A 17,745-nucleotide genomic window follows, 5' to 3' on the forward strand; every position below is an offset into this window, starting at 1 on the left:
GATTTATTGTAGAGATGAGGTCTCACCAAGTTGCCCAGGCGGGTCTTGAACCCGCAGGCTCAGGCAGTCCACTCACCTTAGCCTCCCAAAGCGTGGGATTCCAGGCTGAGCCACCGAGCCTGGCTCCAAATACTTTTAATGTGTTAATTTGTTTAATCCTCCCAATGACCCATCACTCCAGCTTTACAGAGGGGAAACTGAGGTAGGGGCTAAGTAACTTTCCCAAGGATACATAGGAAGAGGCAGAATTGGTATCTGAGCCCAGACAGTTGGGCTTCTCTGTACTTAGCCATATGGGTAGGATTCATTTTCAAGGCACGTTATCAATAGACAGGCAATAGGCATGAACTCCAGATCAAGGAAGGATGTTTAGGATGTGAGATTTAAGCAAACCCACTACTTTGTTTTAAATTACATTATCAATTAAAAATCTCAGAACTGGTGGTAATCTTGCCACATTCTATTTCTCTTCTTCCTTTGGGTCCTAACCCCCACTCTGTATCCACCACCCAACACACACACACACACACACACACACACACACACACGAGTGCTCACACACACATGCACCTTGCTCCTTTATAATAACCACTGATTCTTCTTTAGAAAAATCACTGTTGGGATTCTACCATTAGACCTCCCTGTTGGGTACTAGAATTGCAGGAAAGGAGGAAGGGCCAGACCTGGAGAGCGCTGACCATAACAGTTCCCTGTCAGAGCTGCCTGGGGGTACACTGGGGAAGGAAGGAAGGAAGGGGGTTTCAGAAGACAATTTTTTTCTTCTGTATGTTTCCTGGGCATTATGAAGGCAGAAGAAATGTGCAGAGCTGCCACTTTCAGTGAGAAGGTGACACCACACTTCTTAGGACTGTGATCATGGGGGATGGGATTCGCTAATTCCCGGGCCCCCCCCCCCATTTCATTCAGAGCTCCCGCAGGGACGGATACCTAGGAAGGACATGCCTTGTGCAGACAGCTGCTTGATGAGGAGTGTCTTGCTCTGGCTTCCAACAACAAATGGAGAGTTACAATGAAGCCAACGTATTCAGGTAGTTTTCCCTTCTCCACCGTAAACTAAAACGTCACGTTTCTCAGACACATACTTCTTCCTCGGCTCCAACAACCCCAAAGCACAACGGAAGGTTGCTCAGATCCAGAGTACCAATCGTGGATTCCCGTACTCTGGCTTACCTCCTCATCTCTGTTTCTTTAAAAGAAAAGTTGAGAGGATTTTTAAAACAGAGTTAAAATGGCATGTGCTTAATTAAAAACTCAAGCAATCAGCCGGGCTCGGTGGCTCAGCCTGGAATCCCGTGCTTTGGGAGGCTGAGGTGAGTGGATGGCCTGAGCCTGTGGGTTCGAGACCCGCCCAGGCAGCTTGGCGAGACCTCATCTCTACAATAAAAATCAAAAAATCAGCTGGGCGTGGTAGCGTGCGCCTATAATTCCGGCTACTCGGAAGGCTGAGGCGGAAGGATCACCGGAGACCAGCAGGTCGAGGCTGCGGTGGCCGGGAGCGGCCACTGCACTCCAGTCTGGGTGACAGAGTGAGACTCCAGCTCAAAAAAAACTCAAGCAATCATGAAAGCCACAAATCACCTGTGTCTTTTCAGTATCCAGTGAACATTATTTCAGACATCTCTCTGTACATATATATGGATTAGAAGCCATGGCGGGTAAGTGGAGTAAATAAAGACCAGGTACAGTGGCTCACGCCTGCAATCCCAGCACTTTGAGGGACTGTGGCAGGAGGATTGCTGAAGGCCAGGTGTCTGAGAGCAGTCTGGGCAACATAGTAGGATCCCGTCTCTACAAAAAATAGATTAGCCGGGCGTGGTGGCACACAGTTGAAGTCCTAGCTACTCAGGAGACTAAGGTGGGAGGATCGCTTGATCCCAGGAGTTTGAGGCTGCAGTGAGCTGTGATAGGGTCACTGTGCTCCACCCTGGGCAACAGAGAAAGATGCTGTCTCTACAAATACAAATAAATAAATAAAGTAAATAAAAATAATATAATCTGAAAGAGATTATAGTATGCACTTTTGGGGGAGACATAACATCAATAAGGGTATGTGATCTCAAACCAGGCAAAGTGGGAACCAACGGGAGGCTAATCCTGAACTGTACCCTGCATCTTTAAAATAAAAAATAACTAGCGGGGCTTGGTGATATGCGTCTGTAGTTCCAGCTACTTGGAAGGCTGAGGCAGAAGGATCGCTTAAGCCCAGCATGTTGAGGCTGCGGTGGCCGTGAACATGCCACTGCCCTCCAGCCTGGGCAACAAAAGTGAGACTCCAACTCAAAATAATAATAATAATAATAATAATAATATAGCATGCACTGCTGTATTCCTGTCCATTGAACAGCTCATGGGAAGCACTAGTGAACCGGTGAATGAATGATCACCAGCCTACTGTGTGCTCTGCAGCACCCCAGGCTCCTGACTGTGTCTAACACCCTCCCGCCTCCTATCCCTGCCTGACCAGGTCACCCTAGCCTAACAAGGTTTACATCTAATTTCTTAGCTTCTTGGAGAGCGGGGAAGGCTAGTAAGGATGGCTATATTTGAATAGAGAAGCCACCTCTGATCTTTAACATCATGCGACATTCTTACACGAATGGGATCGATCCCCCTTGCTCTTCAGTCACACTTTGCAGACATCTGGGAAGGCAGCTCAGCCAGCTCCCTCCTGTCTTGTAAAGGACAGTGGAGAGGAAGGCAAGTCAGCTGCAAATGCAAGAGGTCCAGGCTCAGTATTCCACCTCAGGGTTGATCCCCCACCTCCCTTGGATCAGCCCCCTCTGGCACCCTGGATACTCCCCACGGTATGCACCGAAGGATATCACCCTCACTCTGCAGTTACAGGCACAAGCAGAACCCGGCTCAGTTCCCAAACTGCTGGATCTTAGCCAGCACCTACTTTGTACTTCTCTGAATGCCTTGAGATGGAAGCCCTAGGGAGTCTTTATCTGTTGACGGAGCAGCACAAAGTGAACAAATGATGCCTTATCTTTTTAAGACAGAGGGGGCAATTTCAGGTCAGGCCAGATTAAAGCCTGAGCTTCACTCACAGGCTGTCTGGTGCTACAGAGGCGTGGGCCTCACTTCTGGGCTTTTCCTTGTAGAGGAAGGAGGATGTCCCGGCTTTCTCAGAGTGTCCTGCAATCACTGTTCACTGGCACGTGGAAATGCACACACTGGCATGACAGCAATGTCGACAAGAAGAGTCACCATGGTATTCCACAGGAGAACATTCAACTCAGCTTACGTTCATCCCATCTTCTCCACCCCATGGTATACTTTCCTTCACATTCAAGTGACTTTTCATCTGTTCATCAGGGAAGGGTCTCTTCTCCTTCTAAATCCTTCCTCATATTAACAGAACCTTTGAAAAAGTAGTTGGATATACTTCCCTGAGACCTTAAGATATTCAATTTCATAATAGCAGGAACTGCAAACTGCAGACTATTTGACTATTAAACCTTTTCCTGGGAATCACTTGAAAAAAATAATTGAAGCAGTGGATGTTTATTTTGAGGGATCAAATCGTATATAAACCTTAAAATGCATGGGTTTGAGACCAGCCCTGGCAACTTGGCAAGATCTCATCTCTACAATAAATCAAAAATTAGCCGGGTGTGGTAATGCGCGCCTGTAGTTGGAAGGCTGAGGCGGAAAGATCACCGGAGTCCAGCAGGTCAACGCTGGGGTGGCCATGAGTGTGCCACTGCACTCCAGCCTGGGCGACGGAGTGAGAATCCAACTCAACAACAACAAAAAATTAAAATGGTTTTTTGCTCTCAGTCTTTCCAAAGCTACTGCTCAGATGTAATTGTCCTTCTGCACACAGCATCTGTGTTTATGGTCTCTTTGTTCATTTAAATAGGTGATTATATACAATACATCTTACTAGGAAACTTTTGTTTCCCCAAGCCATCTTTTTCTAGCAGTTCATATACCTCTATTTCATTCTCTGTAAATGCTGCAGGGTAATCCAGAGTTTGGATGCATCTTAAATCACTGTAGTCCCCTAATGTTGAAAATTAAGAATTTTTAAAAACCTTATTATTATTATTATAAACACCCTATGATATATCTATCCCATGGGTTATATTTCCAGGAGTCCAATCAGGAATAAAGGACATATGCATTTGAAGGATAACAGATCTGGCCAAACGTCCCTGTAGAGAAAAGTTTTCTCCAATCTAGATTCACATCAAAAATAGTAACAGTAACTGTTTTCCCTATTCCTTTCCCATCTCTGGGTGTTAGTAGATTTTAAATTTTAGCTGATCTCAAAAAAAAAATTCATGTGCTCATTCTATTTATTTAATTATGAGTGAGTCATTTTCTATTTTGATGTGTGTGGCCGACTGAATGTCATCTATTGACTGTCTCTATCACTTTGTGCCCATTTTTATCATGTTTTATCTTTTTCCATTGATTTATAGATCCCAATTAGCCCTTTGTCTCTAAAACCATCCCCATTTTGTCTACTTTTGTAGTGCAGAAACTTAACATTTTGTTTGATCTGATATTAACATTTTTCTTCATTGCTACTGGGTTTGTGTAATGTTTGAAAGTCTTTACAAGTACTATATAAGAAATATGTTAACATGATAATTTTTTTGTGGTTTTAATTTTATATTTAAAGCTTTTTTAATGTTTGTTTGTTTTGAGTTGGAGTCTCACTCTGTCGCCCAGACTGGAGTGCAGTAGCTGCTCCCGGCCACCACAGCCTCGACCTGCTGGGCTGTGGCGATCCTTCCGCCTCAGCCTTCCAAGTAGCCAGAACTACAGGTGTGCGCTACCACGCCCAGCTGATTTTTTGACTTGTTGTAGAGATGAGGTCTCGCTGCCCAGGCGGGTCTCGAACCCGCGAGCTCAGTCAATCCACTCACCTCAGTCTCCCAAAGGCATGGGATTACAGGCTGAGCCACCAAGCCCGGCTTAAAGCTTTAATAGGTCTGGAAGATTTTTAATTTAAACAGTAAACTAGAGGTCTCTTCTGCACCAACACTTTTGGCTACTTTGTATCTAAAAAAATTTAATGAGTAGCCTATCTGTTCCCCCAGATTATAATGTCATCTTCATCATGGACTAAATTCTCTTTTACTTCTAAAATCTGAAACTTTTATTCTGCTTCATCACTTCGATGTGACCATCACCCTTTCAAATTTATCATTGTTCATTTTATTTGTTTACGTAAGCTTTATTGTGTATCCTTAAGGTATACAACTTGATGTTATGAGATACATATAGATCATAAAAAAGGTTATTATAGTGAAGCAAATGAATGTATCTAACATCTCACAAAGCTACCCCTTCTTTTTTTATGGCAAGAGCAGCTAAAATCTACTCACTTGCTATGAATCCCAAATACAGTACAATTTTATCACCTATATTCTGGTCCCTGCGTTGTGCATTAGATCTCTAGACTTGCTCATCCTGCAAATCTGCCACTTGGTATCCTCTGATCCACATCTCTGCATTCCTCCCCACCCCTAGTTTTGTTCTCTATTTCTGTATACCTGTATCTGAATTTTTTTGAGAGTCCACATATGAGTAAGATCATGAAATATTTTTCTTTCTGTGTCTACCTTACTTCCCTTCGCATAATGTCGTCTGGGTTCCTCCACATTGGAGCAAAAGGCAAGAGCTCCTTCTTTTTTAGGGCTGGGTAAAAAATATATATATAGTAAATAAAGATATAGATAGATACCTTTATCCGTTCATCCTTTAATAGACGCTTAAGTTGCTTCTATATCTTACCTCTAGTAAATAGTGCTGCGGTGAACATGAGACTGCAGATACCTTTACAAGGTAGTGATCTCATTTCTTTGGGCATATGCCCTAAAGAGGGGTTGCTGGGTCATGTGGTGGTTCTATTTTCAATTTCTTTAGAAACTGCCACACTGTTTTCTACAATGGTTGTGCATTCTCACCAACAGTGTACGTAGGTTCTCTGTTTTCCACATCCTCATCAACATTTGTTATTTTTTGCCTTTTTGGTAAGAGCTGTCCTAATGTGTACGAGGTGATATTTCGTGGTGGTTTTAATTTGCATTTCCCTGATGATGAAGGGTGTTGGACATCTTTTCAAAGCCCTGCTGGCCATTTTTCTTCTTTGGAGAAATGTCTGTTCAGGTTTTTGCCCATTTTTAATTGGGTTATTTGTTTTTCTGCTCAGTTGCATGAGTTCTTTATAAATTTTACATATCTTACCAGATACATGGTTTTCTATTTTTTTCCCAATCCACAGACTGCCTTTTCATTTTGCTGATTTTTTTTTCTCTGCTGTGCAGAAGCTTTTTCGCTTTACATACTCCCATTCATTTATTTTTGCTTTTGTGGCCTAATATTTCACTGTACCAAAATAGCATTGCTTAATGCCAATGTTATCACATATTAGCCGGGAGAGACAATCTACTGTCATTACTTTTGCTCATAATTTTTCTTATCTGTCTCAAGTTTATTTTTTAGTTGAGGATTAGTACCATTTTATCAAGTTAAAAAATTGTATAGTGATTAATTTAGGGAGAATTGACATCTTTACAATATTTAGTCTTCCGATCCAAGGCGCAGTCTTTTTTTTAACACTTTTTTTTACTTTGATAAGTTTGGCTTAAATTTTTTAAATGTAGCTTGTATTAGTTTACTAAATTATACATCTATTCTTAGTAAAACAATTATTATTGTTTTAATTATTATTTGTATACATGAAAGTTATATTTAAATTTTTCCTTTCCCTTTACAGAATTTTATATTACTGTGTTTAATGTTTCATTACTATTTGGTTCTGATGGTTTCTCTGGGTGTACAATTATCACTTACAAGTGATGGTACTTTGAGTGTTCCTGTAAATATTATCTATTATATATTATTTAATTTTCTTATACAATTGTACTGACCACCAGTTCTAAAACACTGTGAAATAAGACTGGCAGTCATCAATGTCTTTTTCATGTTCCTAGCTTTAGTGGGAATGTCTCTATGTCTTCACCATTAGGTATCTATTAGCTTTTATTTATGTGTGTGGGATAAATGCAGGACATGTGTCTCACTCCTCTGCTGATAACTGTTTTCTGACTGGAAGGATGACCCCTGGTCCACGTGGAAGGATGACCCCTGGTCCTATGTGTGGTCACATGTATATAAAATTATGGCCCAGTAACACCTGTCTAATTGTAATAATTAATTAAATATTTAAGAATAGATGCTGAATGTTTTTGTTCTATCCCAATTGCCTACGATTTCCAGAAACACACCTGTAGTCTAGCAAAAATTAGGCTTACTGATCCATTGCATTGAGACAGACCACAGCTCAGAGGAACCTTGGGACATCTCACCAAAGGACAAGATGGAGTCATTATAGGATTTGGGGTCAACGTGGAGTTTAAGTGAATACAAATAAGGCAGGGTGTTGACAGCTCAGAGCAAAGCAGGGCTATGTGTATAAGGGTGCACATCAGGTCTAGACTGCAAGGTGGACCAGAGTCCTGTTTCCTCGGACACTAGAAAGTTCACAGAAGTGTGAAATGTGGTGTCTACCCCATGTGAGCATCAATTGAGGCTGTGGTAGGAGTTGGGAGAAGAAAGGAGCCAACTCAAATTATTCTACAAAGAAGACACCTGCACACGTATGTTTGTTGCAGCTCTATTCACAATAGCAAAAACATGGAACCAATGATGTTGCCCATCGAAGCTGGATTGGATAAAAAAAATATGGTACATATACACAATGGAATCTTATGCAGCCATAAAAGGACAAACATGGACTTCGCAGCAACCTGGATGGATTTGGAATTGATCATACTCAGTGATTTATCACAGAAACAAAGAACAGAGTTCCATATCTTCTCACTCATAATAGGACCTTGAACAATTATAATGCTATAAGAAAGCGATTGGCAGTAATGGGAAACTGTCGGTGGGGGGGGATTGGCAGTTGAGGGAAACTGCTAGGGGAGGGAGGGGCAGACCTCATCAACAGGAGTACCTGCATGATCAATGTTTGTATACCTAACCCCGAATTGTACCCACATCTTTATAATAAAAATTAAAAAAAAGAAAGAAAGCAAAATCAACAGAACTCGGAAACCTTGGGTGTAGAAGGAGGGAAAACAGTAACTGGGAATTTGCCACCTCTGTCTGTGTCTTGAGTGACAGGGGAGAAGACCGTATCTTCAGCTGATGGGGAGTATACCATAACAGTTGGTTTTAAAAGCAAGAAAGGGAAGGGCAGGCTGATCGCCTCAGTTATTGACCTGTTGGGTTTCCAGTTGCAGAAAGGCTCTGCAGGACAGATCCCCAGATGGCAGGAGGCTGGGGTCACAACTGCAGATAGAGATGCCTCGGCGTCATTGACATCGTGGAAGGGGGGTTTGCAAAGTGAGGGGAGCACTGGATCAAAAGGAGAGCTCAGGGAAATTTCCTTAAAGTTTAGGGGCTGGCAGGATGAGCCCACAGCGAAGCCCACAGATGAACAGAGAGAGGGGTACCATTCGCAGCAGAGATTGCAAAGAGCTGCCTTGTCAGAGAAGCCAAAGGAAAGAATTCCAGGGAGGAGTCAGCAGGATCAAGCGCAGGAAACAGGCTCAGAAATGAAAGAACTGAATGGGCTTAACAGTTGGTGGGTAGGTGGTGACTTTTGCCAGGGTAGCTTTATGGAGGCAGGCAGGACGGAAGACTAAACCCTATGTGCTCAGCCAATAAGCAATAAGTGAGACATGGTAGGGTGAGCCTCTACCTCCCAGGAGGGCTGGGAAGGCTAGGAGGCAGGGCAGTCACTGCTGTGGCAGCAGGCTCAAGGGATGATTTTTAGCAAAGACGTTTCAGTGTTTCACTTTTTCTGACCAGTTAGAGTCAGGGCCTCAACTGCCAGATGGAAGTCATTAAACCTATCAGAATGCAGCTTAGTCTTCTGTCGTTGTTGTGTACTCACATGTGCACTTGGTCTCTGAAACTCACTCTGCATCCTCCTCCCTGCCACACACACACACACACACACACACACACACACACACACACAACCATATACATTTGATCCTATTTTGATGACCATGAAGACTCTGGCCGGGCGCCGTGGCTCAAGTCTGTCATCCCAACACTTTGGGAGGCCGAGGGAAGAGGATTTCCTGAGTCCAGGGGTTCGAGACCAGCCTGGGCAACTTGGTGAGACCTCCTCTCTACAATAAATCAAAAAATTAGCTGGGTGTGACAGTACACACCTGTGGTTCAGTTGCTTGGAAGGCCGAGGCGGAAGGATTACCTGAGCCTAGCAGGTCAAAGCTGTGGTGGCCGTGAACGTGTCCCTGCACTCCAGCCTGAGTGACAGAGTGAGACTCCAACTAGAAAGAAAGAGAGAGAGAAAGAAAGAAAGAGAGAGAGAGAGAGAGAGAGAGAGAGAAAAGGCCAGGCTCGGTGGCTCAGCCTATAATCCCAGCGCTTTGGGAGGCCAAGGTGAGCGGATTGCCTGAGCCCGTGGGTTCGAGACCCGCCCGGGCAACTTGGCGAGACCTCATCTCTACAATAAGTCAAAAAATTAGCCGGGCGTGGTAGCACGCTCCTGTAGTTCCAGCTACTTGGAAGGCTGAGGCAGAAGGATCACTGGAGCCCAGCAGGTTGAGGCTGCGGTGGCCGGGAGCGGCCACTGCACTCCAGTCTGGGCAACAGCGTGAGACTCCAACTCAAAAAAAAAGAAGAAAAGAAATAAAGGAGGGAGGGAGGGAGAGAGAGAGAGAAAGAAAGAGAAAATAAGAAAGACAATAAGAAAGGAAAGAAAAAGAAGGAAAGGAAGAGAAAGAAAACCAGTAAGAAAGAAAGGAAAATAAGAATGAAAGAAAATGAAAGAAAGAAAGGAAGGAAGGAAGGAAGGAAGGAAGGAAGAAAGAAAGAAAGAAGGAAAGAAAGAAAAAGAAAAAGAAAATAAGAATGAAAGAAAATAAAAGGAAGGAAGGGAGAGAGAGAGAGAGAGAGAGGGAAAGAAAGAAAGAAAGAAAGAAAGAAAGAAAGAAAGAAAGAAAGAAAGAAAGAAAGAAAGAAAGAAAGAAAGAAAGAAAGAAAGAAAGAAAGAAAGAAAGAAAGAATCCTCCTTGGACTGTCCCCAGAAGGTATGGCTGTGGCACCACACAAGGCCATGGGGAGACCAGACAAATCTTGAGCCCAAAAGGAAGAGCATATTTGCATAGGTGTTTAGTCAGAGAATATAAAGAAATCCTTCTGTTGGGAATATTTAGGAAGCAATGGAGTTTTTGAAATATAAAATCATAACTATTTTTATTGTGTGTTCTTCCCACTTGGAAACTCAGAGTTGTGAAAACGTGGTTAGCACAAACCCCTCAGGTTCACGAGACCAGGGGACGCCCACAGGCCACCTGAGCTCCCATCTCCATCCGCATGCAGCCCCGCCTCGTGGATTTTAGGATCTGTGGAAGGTGCAGGCTTCCAGGAGTCCTGTGGAGCAGAGCAGAGAGGCAGGTCGTCGAGATCTCCCTGTGCTTATTTCAGAACTGTTGCGTGAGCAGCTAAGCCTAGGACCAAGGTGCTCGAACCCGCTGTTCTGCTCTTCTGCTGATGTGTGCGGACTGAGTCTGTCCCCATGTCCTTCTCCATTCACCAGCATATTTCCTGTACCTACCCTGGGGAGTACTCCTCACCAACGCTTGTAGCGCGATCCCCCCGCCCTGTAGCACCCCCCACCTTGTTTCTTATGGGTGAGGCTCACACGCCTGCATTCATGTTGCTGGAAGTCCCTTGGGAAGCCTGCCCCCTCCACCCGTCCGCCAACCTCTTTAAGCAGGTGAGGGACTGACATCGCAAAAAACACCTGGAACGAGCCCGTTTCTGTGCTGGGGGTTAGGGATGGAGGAGAGAACTGCAGAGACAGCACGTCTTCCCTTGTGGAGGACACAGTCGGATAGGTAGATACCAACGTGGTTCTCACGACAGTGGTCCTGGGCAAGCCTGTTGCTCACATCAGGATTACATGGGAGCAATTTTTCAAACAATTCTGCATGACCAATAAGTTCACTGCCTTAGTGCCCTGAGCCTGTGTCCCCGTCATCGTCTGCCCGTATGAGCTGGCCTATCAGACATGCTGGGCTTAGGCCCTCACCATCTCATCCTCTCATCCGCGTGGTCCCATGTCAGGGCCACGGTCTACGCCTCCTTTCACACCCACCATCCCAGAACCCACCGCCATTTTGGTCTGTCACTTCCCCACGCCGTCCTTTCTACTCACGTGAGGTTGAGCATTTTTTCATGTTTTCAACAGCTGTGACGTATTCTTCTCCCAAGTATTTTTCATATGTGTTTTTGTCTTTAAGTTCGGCCAAACATACTGTGTCGTCTCTGAACAGAAGGTCCTTGGTTTCAGATTGGAACAAACAAAACTTCTTCGAGCAGTCAGTTACATTTCCGAACTCAGCCTGTCAAACGGACAGAATGTGGATGAGGCCCTGAAGTCCTGAGCAGCTGGAACCCAGGGTCAGAGGGGGCCGAAAGCTGAGTCGGCCCTGGGAAAAGAGGGAAGCTACAGAGTCTCCGTGGGCAGTTTTCACCTGCTGTTGCCTGTTTGGACTTCATGCTTTCATGATGCCCCAGAATCATCTATAAGGGACCCCGGTCCCACCTTTCTCTGAGAAGTTTCCGCACCCACCACCCACTCCTGCCTTCTCTGGTCTCTCTCCCTGCTTCATTGCCCACGCCCCTTGGGGGCAACAGGAAATGAGAGGACAGTAACATGCCCTTTTCGATACCATTGTCAAATAATATCAAAGGAGCGGTGGCAGTTGTTGTTAAGTCCCTGTGGCACTGCGCTGTGAGTCTTATCTCGGGCAACCCACTCAGCTTCCCAGGCCTCCTAAGGTTGTAAGCGAAACGATTGCAAAACGTTTGGCATTCCACACAGCAGCTAGGAAATGTTCACTAAATGTTCATTATCGTCATCGATTGCCTTCAAAGGGCTTCTCAAGACAAGCTATCCTATTTTTTTAAGGTAATGGTGAATCTGCAGGCATGAAGACTGGATCTCCAAGCAGGGAGGTTATGCGTGGAGGGGCCTTTGGGATGAGATGGGTGAGCCTCTCTCCACAAGGCTGGCCCTGCAGTGGCTGCTTCCCCTAGGGGCAGGCTCCCCAAGGGCAGGTCCCGAGTTGCTCAGGCTGTTGAGAACAGTGCTCAGTGTGCCTGGCAAGAGAAACAGAAATCCTTTCTTCATGACTTTTGCCAAGGAATGCTGGGAAATAAGATGTCTCCTTCATTTTGCAGAAGGACACAAGTGTGGGAAAGGAAAGGACCCCTGAGCCAGGTTGGGGGGTAGGAATGCAGATCCCCCCATCCTGATGGCATGTGGATCAGCGGGGGACTTATCTCCAATGACCAGGAGCCAGAGGCAGAGCCAGACCTCACGGATCCAGTTTCATAATTGCACAGCTGGCACGTTTTGAGCACTTCGTGTAGACCATTTTCCTCTACTCATTGGGACTATTTCTTCACTTAATTCTTATGTCAACTGAGAAGTAGGTAAAAGAATTATTATTCCGTTTCATATAATAGGAAACAGAGGCATATACCCAAGACGGTACAGCTAGGAAGCTGCCAAGCTGAGACTTGAACCCAGATATTCTAGTCCACAATGAATGACCTCCTAATTCAAGTTTTCAGAAAGAAAATGCTAGCGTCAGGGTTACGCTTCACTGTGAGCTCCCTCAAATAACCCACATCCATCTAGGAAGAAAGGGTGGAGGCCCTGGCTGGTCCGTACCTGCTGTTTCTCTAACATCTCGAATACACACTTTGCCTTGTCTTTTCGTGAGACCACAGCATGATTTGGGGCTTTGGCCAAGTAGCAACTCTGAGCCTCAGTCACAGGCTTCCTGCTACCATCGGGGCACAGCAACTCAAAGTTTTCTTGCATCAGATCTTTAGCCCATGCATCAGGGTTTTTTCCTGGGGAGAGAGAGAAGGTGGATCAGCCACAGCTGATGGCTTAGGTCAAGGTGCCCTCACTGGGGGTCGTGACTGACCCACTGGTATGCGGAGGACCTGGGGTCTTTGGCCGGTTAGAAGTGCCTACTATGCCGGGGTTACCACAATGCTGGGAATACAGTGATATGAAGAGGAACAGACACCCACGTGGTCTACAGGGTGATACTCGACTCATACGTACCAGGAGTTACTAGAAATCACCCCCTGCCAGCCTTCCCTACCCAGCCAGGTGAGGGTGAACTACATTCTGTGGATGCTGTTCAAAAAGATCTTCATTTCGATGGAATTCCAGAAGCTTCTGTGCCTCTTACTCCAGCACAGGAAGAACACAATGCTCTCACCAGGCCTATCAGTCTCTGTGCTACATCATATGGCATCTCCAAACAAAAGGACTTTTCCCCAGAGGACACTTGGGTATCTGCTCCAGCATTTACAGCCTGCCTCCGTGGTGCCTGTTCCAAGGGAAACCGTGCACAGGCCTGCGGGGCACAGGGCCGGATTCCGCCTCAGGTTGCCTGATCTTGTCTGCATTTCTGAAAACAATCTCCCCCACTCTCAGGGTCGCAGCTCCTTCCTCCTGAGGTGCTTCTCCAATAGGCTTTGCTGACTTTCATTTCTCTCCCAGAATACAGGACTGCACTCTTTTTTCTTTTTCCATTTTTCATTTAATTTCTTTCTCTAATTCACCAAGCAATGCATGCGATCACACTCATAACTTTCTGAGTGTCTCTATAGATGGACTAAAGTCTCCCTGGCTACACTCCCACAGTCTCCCTCGGTTCTGTTGTGCTAATTCTTAGCATCAATGTGCGTATATCTCCATCCATGCCTTGTTATATGCATTTACCTTCTGTGTGTCTATATACATATTGCACGTTTATGATTTTGCTTCATGTTGGATTTTGGCAAATGCAAAACACTAGCTTTTTTTCCCCAACGACTTACACACCCTGTAGATTCTTCTTGTCAGTATGTATAAGTAGAACTCCTCCTTCCTCTCCCTCCTCTTTTGGAGACTTGGGTCTTGCACTGACACCCAGGTTGGAGTGCAGTGGCACCATCATAACTCGCTGTAGCCTTGAACTCCTGGGTTCAAGCAATCCTCTTGCCTCAGTCTCCAAAGTAGCTAGGAATGTACCACCAGGCCTGGCAATTTTTTTTTTTTTAAATTTTTTGTAGAGATGGAGTCTCCCTAGGTTGCCCAGGCTGGTCTCCAACTTTTGACCTCAACTGATCCTGGAATTACCACACCCTGCTCTCATTCTTCTTAACAACTGTATCATATTCCACAGCATGGCTATAACATGTTTTTGGTTTTTTTTTTATTCTTAAGAGGATAGAAAAGCTCCCAGAGTAGGAGCTCTGAGGGGGTTGCCCTATACCATGGCATTTTAAAAACGATTCCTCCATTAATGGGCATTTAGAGTGTTTAGACGACAGAGTGAGACTCTGTCACAAAAAAAAAACAAGATGAGTATGATTGCATATGATTGTGCTTAAGTAAAAGCAGAATCGCTATTTCAAAGGATACAGACATGTTCATTTTAATGGAACTAAATGGTCTGCCCTTCCCCCACCAAGTAACACACACACCTTTGATTGCCTTCCAACAGTTCCCCTTCCCTTTCTTGCCCGTTTCTCAAGCTCCCACCTTGCAAATGGAATCTATCATCTTTCCTTCCAAACCCATCTTCGTCTATTTAGTTCTTTAAACATTTATCGAACAATACTATGTTCTTGGCCCTCTGTGAGACACAACGTTGCTGGAGGAAAAAAATAACAACACCGATAAGCAAAAATTTAGGGCTGGGATAATAATATTTTATACTTTGTAAAACACACTCTAAAAGCTGAGCAGACTCAGGACGAGGGCTTTGAGAGCACAGGAATTAGGGAAGCTGGCTGGAGGAGGCAAGGTTTGGCTTGTGTCTTATAATATGTGTAGGATGACACATATCTTGGTGGCAGAGAAGGGTGCCAGACTCAAGGACAGGTAGTGCCTGGGATTTCTAATGAGGAGAGGAGACTGGCTCTGAACAGCCTTGGGCAGTGTGTTGAACAGATGCCACATTGCCAGGCGCAAAGGGCCTTGAGGGAGGACAAGGAGTGAAGAATTCAGGCAGGAGGAAGTGCAGTGGCACCGTCATAACTCACTGCACTCTCAAACTCCTGGGGAGGACTGGTAGGCAGTATAACAAGATTAAGGAGTGAGATAGAGGGATAGAGGCTCTGGAACGAGGAGGGAACTTTGAGAGAAAGACGAGGAATTTGGATTTATGCAAGATGAATCTGCAATGCCAGCATGCTCCAAACATCACAGGGACACCCTGGCAAGTAGAGCGGCTGGAACAGAATTTAGATGGGAGGCCCTAAATTCTATTCAGGAGCTAAAAAATACTGGACTCATTGCAGGGTGTGGAGAGTCAAGGCCTAGAGACGGGAATCCTACTCAGAAAAATACAAAAAGAAATCAAGGGTGACAAAGAACCAGGCTTCGGGTAACACTCTGGCAGCAGGAAGAAGGCGAACCCTTAGAGGAAAAGTAAAAGTAATACACGGCAAGAAAGAAAAATCAGCCAGCCCAATATTCTTTCAAACAAATTCTTGGTGACGACTGTGTACCATATGCTATCCTGGGCACTGGGAATTCAGGAGGGTGAAAAAGCTCTGAGGGTTTCTGCAGCCAAAGTACAGGATGTGGCGAGTTCTATACTAATAGCAATATGGGCAGAAGACACTTGTCGTGAGATGGGATGTGCCATCTGGGAAGACTTCTTGGAGGAGGTGGTGCTGAGCTGGTTCATGCTAGATGAGTTGGCTAGGAAACACGGGTGGCTGGGGAAAGGAATTCCAGAAGGCAGGGAAGTCACTCACAGCCTCGCCTCCAAGGCGCTCTGCTCACACTCAGTGATGCTGAGGGGTTGGGTGTGAACTGCCAATGCTTATTTTGCTTGTTGTTAATATCATGGCTGTCTGTCACCCACAGGCTAACACCCATGTATGTTTGTTGCCTGAATCAACGATCAATATATGGGTCACCAGGTGATAGTTTTCAAACTTTGTCATTCCTTCTACATTCGCTAGTTAGCATTCTACAATGGAAATTTGTCTAGTCAGTATTGCCTTGCGGATTCTTATTTTATTCAATGGTCTGTTATTATTTAATTTAAGATCCCAAATTCCCAGTTCTGGAAGTGGGAGGTCCTGCAAAGTGACTCCTGCATGCTTTGACATGTCCCACCCCCCTGGAGCACCTCAGTGTGACGTTTTAGGCTCACCGTATAATTTTCCCATCCCCACTCTGAATCAGCTAGTTTTCCAAGGAATTCTGGTTCCTTCTAGTGAACCACAGTATTTACAAGTCAACATCTTGGTGCTCAGTCCTGCTGGTATGCCTTTGCAATGGACAGAGCCAGGAGACATGGAAAACGGCTGTCAAGGCCATGGACCGTGGGCGTGATGAGTATTCAATCCATGTAATGTAAAATGTCCCGATCTTGGCCACTGTACTGTGGGTATAAAAGTGAATGTTTCTTACTGAGAAACAGGCACTGAGGTATTTAGGGGAAAGGGGCCCAGGCCTGCCGCTGTGCAGGGGTGTGTGGGAGAGGGGTGAGGCCCTCTGGGAGCCCCATGGTCCTGATCATTCTGCCTGCCCAGGTAAACGTTCTCTCTTCACTGAACAGACAAGTTGAGAATTAGAGCTTTGGAGCCGACAGTGCTTGCAATACTTCCACAAAGGCATCCCTGAGTACAAGTGAATACTAGTGACCCGGTGACCCAGGGGAACAGAAGAGCATGTGAACATACCATTAGTGTTCTGCATGACAGTCTGCTCTTTCACAAAGGCCACATCTCCCTTCTCAACCAGACACCTGCAAAGGTCCAGAGAGGGAGAGAAGAGGTCAGAGGGACACGCCTGCCATTCAAGAGGCCACCTTGTAGATCTAGGCTGGCCATCTGATATGAGCAATTGTAACTTCCATTCTGTCACCAAGCAATGTAGGAAATAAAGAAAAGCAAGGTAAAAGGCTACGCAGGTATCCTACTGCTGTTTCACATACTAAATCATAATTTTTTGCACAGCTTCTCTGACAGATCACATCACTTTCCTAGCGTCCACACAGATAGTAGAGAATCAGTTTTCCAGAGAGGCAGTGCCTCCTCCAGCATGTGAAATGGGAATGAAAAACTTAATTCCTTCAGAGTCTTGTAAAATGTAAATGTCCATACAACATTGATGAGAGACTTGAACTCCACAAATTTAAGTTTGTGATGTCCTTCATTCCTTTGGGAAAAAAATTTTTTTAACATTTGTGGGGCATGGGGCATTTGCTTTTTTTTTTTTTGGAAATGCAGAAGGTATGGCAAAACCTGGAACAAAGGCACTTGACTCATATATTTCTGGGTGTGGGGTTTGAACTGTTAACATAGCTCTGAGCCCCTACAAGTTCCCAAGACGTTTCAGAAAAGAAATAATGAAATGAACTCTGTTTAGTATGGTTCTAATGTCAATTTTTAGTGTACTCCAATCCTGTGAAAATGCATACCACATGGATGATGAACCGGTGTGCACTTCAAAGTCTGCACGAGGCCCTGCTCTGATCTGGGTGGGTCAGACTTTTACACGATGGGCCCAATCCCACCAAGTTGCCCAGGCGGGTCTTGCACCTGTGAGCTCAGACAATCCTCTCACCTCAGTCTCCCAAAGTGCTGGGATTATAGGCGTGAGCCACCATGCCTGGCTGTTCTCAA

The 17,745-nt window shown here is 45.1% G+C and overlaps 1 protein-coding gene across 1 annotated transcript in view; it reads right to left on the reverse strand.

The window, feature by feature from the left end:
* The window catches only part of LOC103259909 (serotransferrin-like), a 63,116-nt gene that overhangs the window by 22,581 nt on the left and 22,790 nt on the right, over positions 1-17,745 (reverse strand). Inside the window, 4 exon segments of the mRNA XM_021712084.1 lie at positions 1,742-1,757; positions 11,243-11,429; positions 12,767-12,951; positions 16,801-16,865. Of these exon segments, the coding sequence (XP_021567759.1) occupies positions 1,742-1,757; positions 11,243-11,429; positions 12,767-12,951; positions 16,801-16,865 (453 nt within the window).

The sequence above is a fragment of the Carlito syrichta genome, unplaced genomic scaffold (genome assembly GCF_000164805.1).
Source record: "Carlito syrichta isolate Samal-C Ts95f unplaced genomic scaffold, Tarsius_syrichta-2.0.1 Scaffold303058, whole genome shotgun sequence".
Lineage (NCBI taxonomy): Eukaryota > Metazoa > Chordata > Mammalia > Primates > Tarsiidae > Carlito > Carlito syrichta.